At 33.3% G+C, this 15128-nt stretch overlaps 1 protein-coding gene across 1 annotated transcript in view; it reads left to right on the plus strand.

The window, feature by feature from the left end:
* GFPT2 (glutamine-fructose-6-phosphate transaminase 2) overlaps nt 1–15128 on the plus strand; it is a 51893-nt gene that overhangs the window by 19269 nt on the left and 17496 nt on the right. Inside the window, exons 3-7 of the mRNA XM_074292333.1 lie at nt 2315–2413; nt 3075–3200; nt 5586–5644; nt 11092–11226; nt 13383–13444. Of these exons, the coding sequence (XP_074148434.1) occupies nt 2315–2413; nt 3075–3200; nt 5586–5644; nt 11092–11226; nt 13383–13444 (481 nt within the window). The remainder of the gene's footprint in view (nt 1–2314; nt 2414–3074; nt 3201–5585; nt 5645–11091; nt 11227–13382; nt 13445–15128) is intronic.

A 15128-nucleotide genomic window follows, 5' to 3' on the forward strand; every position in this document is an offset into this window, starting at 1 on the left:
ACTTCTGTTGTCTTCAGCCACTAGTCACCAAACCTTAATGTCATGATGCCTTTGTAACAACATAGCCCCACTCATACCAGCTGGGGTCTGGGGTATTCACCCTCTCCCTTTCCAACTGAGGAACTTCTCTAATTGAAGTTCTATCAAGTATCAAGTACTACAACAAAATGGTACTTGACTTTCCCTATTTCCACTAAGGCACTACTCTGCTCTGTACACACATGTATAAACTGGATTTGATTCCCAGGGGGTATGAGAATTCTTGGTCCCTATCACATAAAGCACCTGAAATTTCTCCAAGGATCTACCCAGAGGAACAAACTCACCTTCTCTAGGCTATATAAAATAAATAAAAGAAATAAAAAAGGAAGACATTTAGCAATTTGTTCTTCCTTTTGGAGGACTCCACAGATCTTTGAGCTTAATAAGCCATCAGATAAACCTTATTCTTTGGCCCTATAGTCCATAAGGATTTCAAACAAACTGGATTTATGTAACAAAAAGTAAAACAAATGAACAAACAAACATTTATAAGTTCTTATGCTGTGTGCCAGACAAATTGTTGGATACCAATAATTCTAGGGATGCAAAAATCTATTTATATAGATTTCCATTCTCATAATGGGCATAGTTATGAACAAAACAGCTTTTTATACATAAATATCCAACTATGTAAAAATTATCTCAAAGAAAATGTTCTGACTTATAAAGAAACATACCAGAAAACAGACTATCTAGTCTAAAACAAAAGAAGAAAAAATTTTTTTAAATAATTTCCTCTTTAAAACTAGGTCATCTGTGAAGCAGCATCCCAGATGGAGAATCTCTCCAGCTGATCTCAAAAATGCTGAGGGGACCCAATTATTTGATTAAAGCCTCTACATTGTAGCATTCTTGCTGGGCTACTCCCCCAGCTTGCAGTCAAACTTGCAGTCAAATTAGATCTCCAGTGGGTGGCTACTATTTCTAATTCTTAAGGATAACCTTATGGATAACTGGCTATTTGTCCTACTGTAACTCACATGTCCTCATTGAAGTGATTCCTATTAATAATTATCCAATAGACTCAATATGCTCTTAGCAAAAGTGTTTTCTCAAATGGCATAGCAAGAATAATAGGTGCCAAATGTTCTCCTATAATATTTGTATCTCTAGGAGTACATTATGTAAAATATTTGTTAAATAAAGCATAACATATATATATATATATATATATGTGAAAGAATGAAAAGGTACTATTAAGCACTATGTGCTAAGTACTGTGCTAACCCCTGAGAATAAATTAAAAAGTAAAATAATCATTATTCTCAAAGACTTCACATTCAAATAACACATAAAAGAAAATTCTGCTACAGGGTGAATGGAAAAACCCAGACATCTTAAGAGTATAATGTGATAGATACCTAAGCCTGGAGATTCTTAAATTATATTAGATGGCCTGGTGACAGTGTAAAAGTTTGTACAGTATAGTGAAAGGGCAGATAATAAGATTCAGTATTCATGACTCTCTATCTCATTAGAAAGAACAGAGTTGGTAACTCCAATTTCATCCAAGTCTTGTGAGAAATCAAGTAGGATTGGGTTCTGGAAAATGTGTGTATGTGTGTTTCTATGCATATGTGTGCGTGTGTGTGTATATATATGTGTGTATTTTTTTAACCTAAAGTTGATAAGCAGAAAGAATTGAACTATAAACTAAAGTCCCTCTATTAAGCTAAAATGTAGGTGATAAACATAGCATATATTAGATTAGAAGCAAGATTTTACAATTAAAAATCAATATATTGGCATTACTGGTAAATAATTTTTTAATCTTTCCTAGGTTCTATTACTTGAATATGATAACTTTAAATAACTTTAAATCTAGTGCTGGATAATTTATTATTGAACCATTATACATTCTCTATTTTACATTATTTTGTGAGTTAACAAAATCTTTGTTTCTGAGAAAATTAAATGTTCATAGATTTCCTTATTTTGTGTATGTCTGTATGCTTTTCACTTATATTGATATTTATTATTGGGGGCAGCTAGATGGTGCAGTGGATAGAGCACCAGCTTTGAATTCAGGAGGAGCCGAGTTCAAATCTGAAACCCTGGGCAAGTCGCTTAACCCCAGCCTCAGGAAAAAAAAAAAAAAAAAAGTTTATTGTCACGGGTAAATAGTCTTTTAAAGTTCTTTCCGTAAGCTGTCTGGCTGCAATTATAGAACCTAAGCACCAAAAAGATACATAGATATAAACTATGCAGCTTTGTGGTAATGAAAGCTAAATAAAAATTAAATTATATGGACATAGTCTTTCTTAAATTACAGGTGTGGCAATCGATGGAAATAATAATGAAGACAAAGAAAGACATATCAAGTTAGTAAAGAAAAGAGGAAAAGTCAAGGCCCTGGATGAAGAGCTTTACAGTAAGTAGAAAATTTTGAATTATTACAATGAATAATATTTGAAATATTTTGCTCAGTTTATCTTTCATAAGAGATATTTACTCCCAACAAAAAAAAAATAGCATTGCTTAAAGAAATAAAGAATAATTCTATTATTTGCAAAAATAGATGTTTGAAAAAAAATCTCTCTAAAAGGCAATGTATTTTTTAGACTAATTAAAATCAAATAATTATTAATTTAATTATTGTATATTTTTGTATAATTATTGTAATTTTTAAAACTTTAAAAAATTGTGGTTGGTAGAGATACCCATAAAAGTCAAAAGATCACAGATTTAGTCTTAGTTGTACTATTTAATACTCATGTGACCTTATTACCAATGTAACCTTGAGCAAAGCATTTATTCTCTTTGGACCTCAGTTTCCTCATCTGTAAAATGAAATGATTATGCTATTATATTATGCCTCTGGGGATGCCTTCTAGCTGTAGCTCTATGACTAAACTAGGCAACCTTTCTGAAGTTATATTTTCCCCAAATGAAAAATAGGGATAATACTTGCCCTGCCTATATGACCGGATTGTTAGGAAAGGAACAAATGACATCAAATATGTGACCATATTTTGCACACAGTACAATGAAATCCAAATATAAAGGGTTATCATTATTATTATTTGCTATAGAACAAGATGGAATGGATTTGAAGGTAGAATTTGAAACACACTTTGGCATTGCTCACACTCGCTGGGCAACTCATGGAGTCCCCAATGCTGTGAACAGTCATCCTCAGAGATCAGACAAAACTAATGGTATGTATTGTTTTATCATCTGGAAATGCTGATAAAAGTAAGTGGTTTCATAAACTTTCTTATTCTGTATATTTTTCACTTATTCTGATATTGATTTGTGATGAGTAATTAAAAAAAAAATTCCATCTGGAAAAAAGATCAAGATGATACAAGAAGATACTTAACTGTGTGAAGATCTAGTGAATAGGTATATAGTAAAATTTTATGCACCAAGGTATTGGGAAGCACTATGTCAAAAAAAAATTTTTTTTCATTCCCCTAGTTAAATACACATTTGAAGTGAAACAGTTTTCTGTATTATTAATCTTACAAGGTTAGTGAAGTAGTAAATTGAAATCAATGATGTCAACAAATCTGAATAGTTTATCATAAACAAAAAAAAAAGGGTACAGGGAATCATACCACTTTTTGATATTGGTTAACATGGGGAAGTACTTTTTAGGGTTCAATATATCCTGAACCATTAGCTCATACCTAGAATAAACTCATTAGCCCATACCTAGAATAAATTCACTGACTCTGAGTTGAAAGAGATGTCAAAAGTCCAGATCAACCCATAGCTAGACATGGATTGCCTCTATACTATTCCCAACCAGTCAATCCAACCAGACAATCTAGTCTTTGCTTGAAACTTTGCAGTGAAAAAAATCCCACTACTTGAGAAGGCAACTAATTTCACTTTTGGTTAGCTCCGGTTTTTAGGATGCTTTTCCTCATGTCAAAGGTTGATGCTGAACCATAAAGCACTACTTCTATGGCATCTTTCCCTTCCTCCTTGTCTCTCTCTCCCCCCCCCCCCCCCACACACACACACTAGGACCAGTAGTTCTTTTTCCAAAGTATAGGAAATTCAGCAGCAGCCTGTTTGGATTTATAGTGTGAAACTATGTGCTAGACAGTTTTGTAAGTAAGTCCGTATGTCCATTAAATATACCATTCTCTCCAGAAGCAAATGACCAAAATTGTTCCTCTGTGGATCCCTGCAAACCTTAATTAGGTTCTTTTGTTGTTTGGAAATGTATCTTTTACATACACTCCCCCCCTACCACCCCATATATGGCTTTATCTAGAGGAGAGAGAGAGAGAAAGAATTGACATTACCTCATTACCTTCTACCCAATATATTGCATCTTACTAGAGAAAGATGGTACACCAGGGGGCAGTGAAACATCAGAGAATTTGGTCAAGAGCCCATTAGAACCTATTGGCAATCCTCTGAATAGGATTACAAAATTGGGCCTTTTCATTAAAGTAAATGGAGAGCTAATAGTTGATCTATACTATGTATAATCATCACAAAAATTGCCCAGATAGTGGCTGTTCATTTATAATGGAACAGTAGAAAAAGAACTGACTGTAGAAGATCTGTGTTCATTTTTTTTTTCCTAATGAATTCTACTTTTCTGAGCTTGTGCAAGTTCCCTAAATTCCCTGGGCCTCAGTTTCCTCAACTGTAAAATGAGGGTGAGCCTTTAAATTCCCTTGCAACCCTAGGTCTATGAACCTGTAATGTCACTATCATTGTTAAGAATGTGCAGTATCCATGCAAACCAGTCGACTCATTGTATATCTCTCTATTAAAAACATTCAAATTTATGATTCCTCCTGTACTGGGAAACTATGCCAGTTTGGTACAGATTCTAGATATTAGATTTTTATAAAAATCTCTCCTTTGTTATTATTTTTCTTCTATCTTAAGATGTGGTTCAAAATTCATTTATGCCAAGCTATGATCCAATTTCCTCATCCCTCAAGTTTATATTAAATAAGAATTCTTTTATTTAAGGTTTTTCATTCCTACATTCTCAAACACTTATATCCTCCTATACATATTATATTCTGTTTCTCAGTTTTCTATTTTGTTCCATTGACTATTTTTCTATTATTTTTTATAGTACTAGATAGTTTTTATAATTTGAAAGATAGTGTGTGTGTGTGTGTGTGTGTGTGTGTGTGTGTGTGTGTGTGTGTGTGTGTGTGTATAAATAAATAAATATATATATATATGTATGTATGTTTTGGATGAGGCAATTGGAGTTAATAACTTGCCCAGGTTCACACAGCTAAGACATGTTAAGTGTCTGAGGCCAAATTTGAACTCAGATCCTCCTGACTTCAAGGCTGATGCTCTATCCACTGCATCACCTACCTGCCCCTGAAAGATAGCATATTTTTAACAAATGTAGTTGAAAAATTTTCATAAATTAAATTTTAGTTATATTAGAACAAATGAAATTTCCTTTTAGCATGTAATGTTTCTTCTGATCATTTATTTTAAATGTCATCAGTGGCAACTTCTGTTTTCTTGGGCAGAATGAGAATTATTCAAATTGTTCTATCATTTATTGTAGTATGTTCATAATTGCATTTTTTTTTTCTTTTCAGAATTTGTTGTTATACATAATGGAATCATTACCAATTACAAGGATCTAAGGAAATTCCTGGTATGTCATGGAGAATCATTGGCTTGGAAGTTAAATCTTAAAATACTGAACATTCTTTCATCATACATAGGTTTAGAGATGGATGGGATTTTATGAATAAAATTCTCCCAAATTACAAATTGTTCTTTTGAAGAAAGTGAGGAACTATGAGAAAATGAAGGATCAGTAAGGAAAGGACAAGTTAACAAAAGAAGCAGTTTACACTGCTATCCTAAGCTTGATATTAGCCACTAGCTTAGAGTTATATTTTCCAAATCTGGAGGACCTTTGTTTGTTTATTTTATTGTAAACTTGATTATGCTTTCAACAAATAAAAATAAATAAAATATGCAATTAATCCACAAATAAGACCATAAGATAGGAATCATTTATAAACATCACTCCTCAGCAAATAACCCATACTTTTATCTTTATTCCCAATCTCTTCAGTATTTCAACCTTATTATTTTTGACTTTACCTCAATGTTACATTTCCAAAACTGTACTCATCATCCCCCAGAAGCTTCCTCTTTCGCTTAAATTCTCTATTTATTTTGAAGATACAACCATCTCAATTACCTAGGCCTGTGATCTAAATATCCCTTTTGATTTTTTTCCCTTTTCTTTCATTTCTCACAATCAATTAATTACTATTACCTGTATTCTATTTCCACAGTATCTTAGTTCTATTTCTCACTCTCTACTATTGTTTTATCCATTATGTTTGAGTTCTTACCTGTTCAGGCTTAGACTGATATAATAACTTCCTAATTAGTTTCCCTGTTTTCATTCTCACTTCTTTCTAGTCTATTCTCTTGTGGCTGCTATCAGTTTTGATCATATCACATCTCTACTCAGAAACTATCTGTGACTTCATATTGTCTGCTAAATAAATTTTCATCTTTAGTCTGATTCCAACCTATTTTTCTAGCTATATCATTCTTTCCCTTTTGAACAATTTATACCCAAGTCAAAGTAAATTTACTGTCTCATTTTTTGTATTTGATTATACTATGGTATAGTAAAGCCTTCTTTCTCCCACCTTTACTTCCCTCATTTGAATAACTGCCCATTCTTTTTTTTTTTTTTTTATAATTATAAGTTTTTTTGACAGTATAATTTTTTTTTATAACATTATCCCTTGTATTCATTTTTCCAAATTATCCCCTCCTTCCCTCTACTCCCTCCCCTTGATGACAGGCAATCCCATACATTTTACATGTGTTACAATGTAACCTAGATACAATATATGTGTGTAAATCCCATTTTCTTATTGCACGTTAAGTATTAGATTCCAAAGGTATAAGTAACCTGGGTAGACAGACTGTAGTGCTAACAATTTACATTCGCTTCCCAGTGTTCCTTCTCTGGGTGTAGTTGTTTCTGTCCATCATTGATCAACTGGAAGTAAGTTGGATCTTTATGTTGAAGATATCCACTTCCATCAGAATACATCTTCATACAACATTGAAGTGTACAGCAATTTTCTGGTTCTATTCATTTCACTCAGCATCTAACTGCCCATTCTTTATAGTGTAATCCAAATATCACCATTGAATGGAAGCCCCTTCTAATACCAACTTCCAATTTGTATTGATTTTTCTCCCCTCATCTCACTTATGTGAGAAATGGTTTTATTAACTAATATCTTCATTCAGATTCAGAGAGCTCCCTTTTTTCCAGTCCTGATTTTTATGTCTCTTGAAGGGTATTCCTAATAATGAGATTGCATTAACCTCTTCTCTATCTTGGTCAGAGCCCACCCAGCTTTACTAGGAATTTAATCTAAGATTGGGAAGCCTGTAGTATTCTACTCTAGCTGGGGTGGAGATGGATCCTTTATCTAGATAGCCCAAGGCTGTGGGTGGTCTGACTAACTACCTAAATAATTTCTCCACCCTTACTTAGCCCTTCACTGACAAACTGTGAGCTTGACAGCAATGGTTGTCTTTGGTCCAAGAGAAATGGCCAAATGAACCATCCTTTTATTAATAACTTACTAGCCTTATTAACAAAATGATTAAATTACCCAGAAACCATGTTTCTGAACTTTTTAAATTGTTATACTTAGCAATTGTTTCCACTTTTCTTATGTACTTGAGCACACTTATTCATTGAATAACAGGTCTGTTCTTAGTAATGTGTGGTTCTTCTCAATTTTGTATTTTTCCCAATACATAGAACAATGTTTTGCTTAATAGTGATGTTTAATATCTTCTACTTAAATTACTGAATTGTTAAATGGCCTAGGCCAAAAGTGCCAGTTTTTATAGACAAAGAAATAGGTTCAGAGAGTGTAGGAACTTGAGTAAAGTCACAGAGCTTATCAGTGGCAAATTCGGGACTAAAATTAAAGCCTCTTAACTATGCTAGTCCAATGATCTTTCCATCATCATAACAAGCTGAATCTGATAGTTAAGTACTTGCTCAAAGTCATAACCTTAGTCAGATCCTGATATGAATTTAGGTTTTTCTTGACTCCAAGCCCAGTGCTCTACCTTTTGTACCACCTCGCTGCCTCCAAAATTCATATTTTGTCAACATGGAGTTCTTCCTCTGTGGACAAAAAAAGTTTGGAGGATACTCTTCAAAAATTTCTGTGCCTGAAAAATGTAATACCATGTAACCAGTCCATCATGAGGTCAGAACTAGAGCTGAAAGGGACCTTAGAAGCCATTTAGTCCAAACTCCACATAGATAAGGAAGCTGAGGCTATAGATAAGGAACTTGCCCCAAGATTGCATAACTCATTAAGGATAGAACTGGGATTAAACCCATGTCTTCCTTCCTCTAAATCCAGAACTCTATCCACTAGGCCAGATTGACTCTAAATAATCAAAATAAATAATCAAAAATAACTTGGTAAGTGCCTACTACTTACCCTTGCATGGGTGCTGGAGATATAAAATACAGACTGAAATAGACCTTGACTTCAAACAGCTTTCATCCTATTAAAGAGTCAACATGTGTAAATACATATATATGTCTTAATATATGTTTGTTTTTTAATTCTAGGTCAACTATTTTATTGCTAATAATATTTTGGTTTTGTCCCTAGTTACATATAAAAACAATTTTTTCACAATTTAAAATTTTTTTCTCAATAATATTTTATTTTTTCCAAATGCAAGTAAAGATAGTTTTCATCATTCATTTTTGTAAGACTTTGTTTCAAATTTTTCTCTCTCCCTCTCTTGTCTCCTTCCTCCCCAAAATAGCAAGCAATCTGATATATGTTAAATTTGTGCAATCCTTTTAAATATATTTCCATATTTGTCATGTTGCACAAGAAAAATCAGACCAAAAGGGGAAAAAAAAAAACACAAGAGAGAAAGGTGAAAATTCTATGCTTTGATGCACATTCAGTCTCCAGAGTTCTCTCTCTGAATGTGAATGGCATTTTCCATCCCAAGTCTATTGGAATTGCCTTGAATCAGTGCATTGTTGAAAAGAGCCAAGCCTGTCACAGTTGATCGTCACATAATGTTGGTGCTACTGTGTACAATGTTTTCTTGGTTCTACTCAACTCAGCATCAGTTCATGTAAGTCTTATAAAGACAATTTTTAACATTTAAAATATTTTTCCACATCATTCATTTTCTCTCTCATTCCCTCACTTCCCCCATTCATGACACAGTAAACAATTTTACATAAGTAATATGTATTCTATCAAGCAAAACAAAATGCCATGATGTACATGTTTATATACATTTAGAAATACAAATTAATTTAGACAGCAAGGAGGCAGTTGAACCTGAAAACTTATCAAGAAAAGCTTCTTGCAGAAGGTGATATTCAAGTTGACTTTTAATGGAAATTAGGGATATATCTAGGGAAAAGATTAGGAAGGTATGTATTCTAGGCAATAGGGACACATAGCATAAAGGAACAGAGAGGGGAAATAGCATCTAGTGAAAGAAGTCCAGTTTGGCTAAAGTCAAAGTCAGTGAAGAGTGTGACAGGAGAATAATATATAATAAGGCTGGAAGGGAGTATTAGAGCAAAATTGTAAAGAATTTTTAATCACCAAACAGGATTCTATAATTGATTCTAGAGGCAATAAATAGGGAATCCTTGGTATTTATTGACCAAAGGATTAACATGATCAGACCAGGGATTTAGGAAATTTACTTTGGCGACTTTGTGGAAGATAGTTTGAAGAAAGAAAAGAACTGTGGCAGGGAGTCTGATTAGAAAGTTATTGTGATACTTCACTTAAGAGGTGGCAACTGATTGAGTAAGTAGAGTGAGGAGTGATTCATCTCACATACACAAGAGATATGACTGAATCCAAGGTGTTGAATCTTGGTGAGCAAAAGTATAATAGAGAAATTTGGAAGAGAGGTAAGTTTGTGAGAAAAGTTAATGAGTTCTATTTAGGACATGTTGAGTTTGAGATTCTTCCAGAGCATCCAATTCAACATGTCCTCTAGATAATTGATGATGTGGGACAGGTACTTAGGAGAAGGACTAGATAAAGCTAACTATATAGATCAGGAAATCACTCACAGTGATGATAATTAAACTCACAGGAGTTTTGAATTCACCAAGAGAGACAAGAAGAGATGGTCTAGGGCAGACTGTTGGACTTACACTCACAACTGAGGTCACCTATGGTTGATAATGTAACAGATAGACTTGAATAATCAGGTAGGTAAGATGAGATCAAAGAAAAAGCCAAATCAAAAAATCCCAGAAGGAAACAGTATCTAGAACAAGAGTAATCAACAGTGTCAAATGTTGAAAAATGTAGAAAAAAGGCCTAGATAAGTCAATAAAGAGATCACTGCTAATTATAGAAAGAAAAAAATTTGAAGTGGTTAAGTCAGAAACCACATTACAAAAGGTTGAAAAGTGAGAGGAGAGGCAAGAGAGAGAATTAACAAAGACTTTAGGTAGCTTTTTCCAGGATTTTAACTGTAAAAAGGAGAAGAGACATAGAAAACAAATTTGAGAATAAAGATTTGGTAATGATCTCCCAGAGGCAGCATGAAATAGGAAAAGAACTGGATTCACAATAAAGTATCTAAGTTCCAATCCTAGATTTTCAATTTACTACACACGTGGTCTTGGACAATACACATCTCTGAATCTGTTTTCTCGTTTATAAAGTGATGCGATTGGATGAGATCAACTCAACTCTCTTTCTGCTCTATGCTATAAACTTAGGCTGGCATACAACAAACAGACTTTGGTCTTTTACTGGTGCTGAACTCCAAACTCTTCCAGTTTAATAGGAGCTCCAGAATCTCATACTACTTTGGTATAGGTTTCAAGTCCTTGTGGGTACTTCCATGCTATGATAATTGGATCAGGCTTAGAGAATACATTTATTTTTACCTAAAGTCATGCTAAACTTTTAAGGGAGGTGGGGAAGAGGAAATTCTGGCAAATCTATTAAAATAGTTGGAATATAGAATGTTAGCACAATGGTTAGCTGATATTGCATATTCAATTAACTATTTCAGGAAACCAAAGGCTATGAGTTTGAGTCCGAAACTGATACAGAGACCATTGCAAAACTGATTAAATATGTATATGATAACAGAGAAAGTGAAGATATCAGATTCTCAACCTTGGTAGAAAGAGTCATCCAGCAGTTGGTAAGTCAAACTACACCTTTACATTCTAACTCAGTAGGTCAGATAAATGCTTATCTATCCACAGGACTTGTCTCTATGTATTATATATGATTGCTTATGTGGGTGAGTAGCAAGGGAACTTCTAGGAGAATAAAAGTAAGATATAGGGAAAATACGCCTCAACTGCGATTGATAGAATTGGTTCTTGAATGTGAGTTTTAGCATACTTTGATATTTTCAAATTAATATTCTGACAAAAATAACTTCTCACTCTGTTGCTAAATATACCATGAAATATATCATTTGTAAGAGTCACCTTTTCACTGGTAAATTGGTTAATACTTTTTTTTTTTCCCCCTGAGGCTGCGGTTAAGTGACTTGCCCAGGGTCACACAGCTAGGAATGTTAAGTGTCTGAGATCAGATTTGAACTCTGGTCCTCAAGGCTGGTGCTCTATCCACTGCACCACCTAGCTGCCCCTAAATTGGTTAATACTAATAAAAAAAGAATTACAGATATGACAATGCATCAAATATTGGTCAGTTTTAACTTCTTTTCTATTAGAAAGTACAATTCTGGAAAATCCTACATTCATTCTGATGTCAAACTTTAGTGTCCAATCTTTTATCTGATATAGTAGATAATTTCTTTGAAGCACTGCTATCTGGAAAGAAAATCTTCAATTTGAAAGTGCTTTTCTTCATTTACATAGTCACTGAATGTTGAGATTGGAAGAAATCTTCCTTCTTAGAATACAAATAAAAAGCTAAAAATATAATGACCACACAGTAATACTTTAATGACTGTTCAATTGAACTAGATTTCTACTAACAACCAATGTTGCTTAAATATTTCCTTCTCTCTTGTGTAGTGTAGTTTTGTGTAGTACTAAAAAGTAAGTACTCTCTTGTTTTGTGTAGTACTAAAGTAATATTTGCTGATAATAATTGATGGCATATCATTTGTGTCTTATAAATTTTAAATTTCAATTAAAATTTTGAAAAATAGGATAAATGAAGCTTTTTAGTGAATAATAACAAAGTAAGAAAATAGAGAAAGAAAATAAGAATGCCAGCACAATCACCAATCATTAGTAAGCACTTATTCTATTTTTAGTACATCGTTTTATGACCCATAGTCAAGAGCAAGGTATTTAAAAAGCAAAGACCTGGTCTCTCTCCATATTCGAACCAAAAAGACAAGAACCACCCTTTATTTTATAGGCAAGCAAATTGAAGTCCAAAGGTAATCTAAGGTAATGTATTGGTAATGATGAGAAGGAAAGGAAATTTTTTGAACACTCTAGACAGATCTGTGGCAGGTACTAGTATTGCCCATTGAAGAAAGCACATGAATCTCAAGGAACACAATTCACTTGCAATCCAAGATAAGGCTGACTGGTATCTTCCAGAGTCTTCTAGTCTAGTTCCTTTTGCAAGCATCTCTAAACAAAGAAGGCTTAACTATTTTCATTGTCTGTGGGGTGAAGTCATTTCTATACCAGTGATGTAATCTACTGTTTCCAAGAAGGATTTTTTGTTTTGTTTTGTTTTTCCCAACATGTCACATCCAAACTGAGAATATTTTAAAATCTTAGCTTTTTGCCAATTTCTAATTGTTTGATAAAACTAACATGATAAGTGAAGATTTAATCAGAAACAGACATTCCCAGAATTCTCCTTTTCCTGTGTTTCTGAAAAGGATAGTTTAGGGTTGAAGATCTATCTGAGCACTTCAATTCCTAGTGGCATTTACTTGTATGGTTGTGGTAAAATATATAGGATAGAATTATAAAGGCTTGGAAATGTAAATAGTCAACTTTAAATCATTATATATAGGAATCTTTGATAAATATACATAAGTATGTATATTATATATATGTACATGTGAATGAATATTGCTTAAAGTTTAGAATTGTTTTCCTTTCCTTTGATCCACTCCAGATATTGTTATCAGCAAACGTCTATTAAATACATATATTTAATAAGACAGTGGGATAGTACTGTTAATATGTCTTTTATTAAGTGGTTCAGAATTACTCATTCATAATTATTTTGTCAAGTTTTATCCATCTGTAACAATAATGATTGCTTGAATATTAATGCATACATATAAGGCTGGTAATTATTTTTAGCCCTATATGCATTTTCCTCCATTTCTGTTTTGTATGATTCCAGGAAGGAGCATTTGCATTGGTTTTCAAGAGCATCCACTACCCAGGAGAAGCTGTTACTACCAGGTTAGTTTTTAAATGCATTTGTATTTTATAGTGTAAAAAACAACAATAAAATTTTGTGAACTTGATTGGGACACTTTAAAATTGTACATTAAAATAAAATATAATAAAATTGTACATTAAATGTTAAATAGCAAATCCAATATAATAATTTTATTCTTTGTGAGGAAAAATAGTTTGAGAACTAATGAACTGAGATAACTTACTAGCTGTGTGCCTCTGAGCAAATCAATTAACCCTGTTTGCCTCAGTTTCCATCATCCATCCATCCATCATACAGAAGAAAATGGCAAATCACTCCAGTATCTTTGCCCAAAAAAAACCCAAATGGGGTCACAAAGAGTTGCGCACTGCCAAAATGACTGAAAACAAAGACAAAATCACAAATAAGCTTAAGTAAAAATGTTTTTATTAATAACTTTAAAATGTACATTTAAATTTGAAAATGACCAACTTGAAAATGAAATTGGAACTTTTTCTTCAGAGCGTTGGGAAGGGAAAATTGAATGGTAGTAGTAGTGCCATTTGAGCTTTGTTTGGGTTTCTTTGTTTTAATGTTTAAAAAATACTTAGTTCCGACATTTGACAAAAATCACATTTCTTTGTCTTTAGGCAGAATAAATGAATAGAAGGAATCACTCTTCTCCTTATTTTTATTGTGGCTAGAACCCTGTGGCTAAAGAAAATTGATGTGAAAATCCTTTCTCTTTTCCTCAGTGACTTTAGAAGGTTAAGCTTATGTTAATGAAAGAAGAAAAGGTTCTTATCTATGTCTTTGTGCTAATCACCCAGATAAAGAAGAGTAGGTGTTCTAGTTGGCCTTGCAGCCTTCTAGGACTGGGACAATATTACTTCCTCTCTCACTCATAAAATTTATTTTTAGTCTGGACCTGTGATTTCATTGGTATAAAGAACTCTCAGTGAGAAAAATCCCACTAGGGATGCAGATATGAAACTCTTATCAACTCTCTGTATTAGTGAAATGGTGAGAGGAGGTGGGAAGGAGGGGAGGAGAAACAGGCCTTGGGGCTAAGTGACTTTCCCCATATCATAATCCAACATGTGGCTGAGAGTGGGTCTATCCACTGCACTGTAGTGCCTCTTTGATAATACCATTCTCATGTTTTACGACATGATGTTTTCAAAGCATGATTACAAATATGATCTTTCTGTCTCTATGTATGGATGAGCAAATAAGCATAAAGAAGGTTCTTTCTATTGCCTAATGTCAAACAGAAGTAATGGAGCCATAAGACCAGAATCTAGATTTTCTGGAAAATGATGGAGAAAATGTTAATAATGCAGATTCAACTTAAAAGTGTGTCTTGCACACTTTTTTTTTTTTTTTTTTTTTTTGAGATCTGATTGTTTGTACTCTAGTCATAGCCTACCTGTTAAATTATAAATTCCTTCAGGAACATGTATTGTGTTTCATTTTTGTGTAATTACTATGTTTCATGGACTTCCCCTATATAATTTCTTTATGGGGTGCCTGACCGTAAAAGTGTAGCCAGGTCCTGTGCTAAACTGTGCAAATACAAAAGAGGCAAATACAAAAGATAATTCTTGCCCTCGTAGAGTTTACAATTTAATGGGGGTGACAATGCAAAGAAATGTACATAAAGCAAACTATATATCAAATAAATAGGAAATAATTAGCAGGGAAGGCACTAAAAAATATGAAGAA

This window comes from Sminthopsis crassicaudata, chromosome 2 (assembly GCF_048593235.1).
Source record: "Sminthopsis crassicaudata isolate SCR6 chromosome 2, ASM4859323v1, whole genome shotgun sequence".
Lineage (NCBI taxonomy): Eukaryota > Metazoa > Chordata > Mammalia > Dasyuromorphia > Dasyuridae > Sminthopsis > Sminthopsis crassicaudata.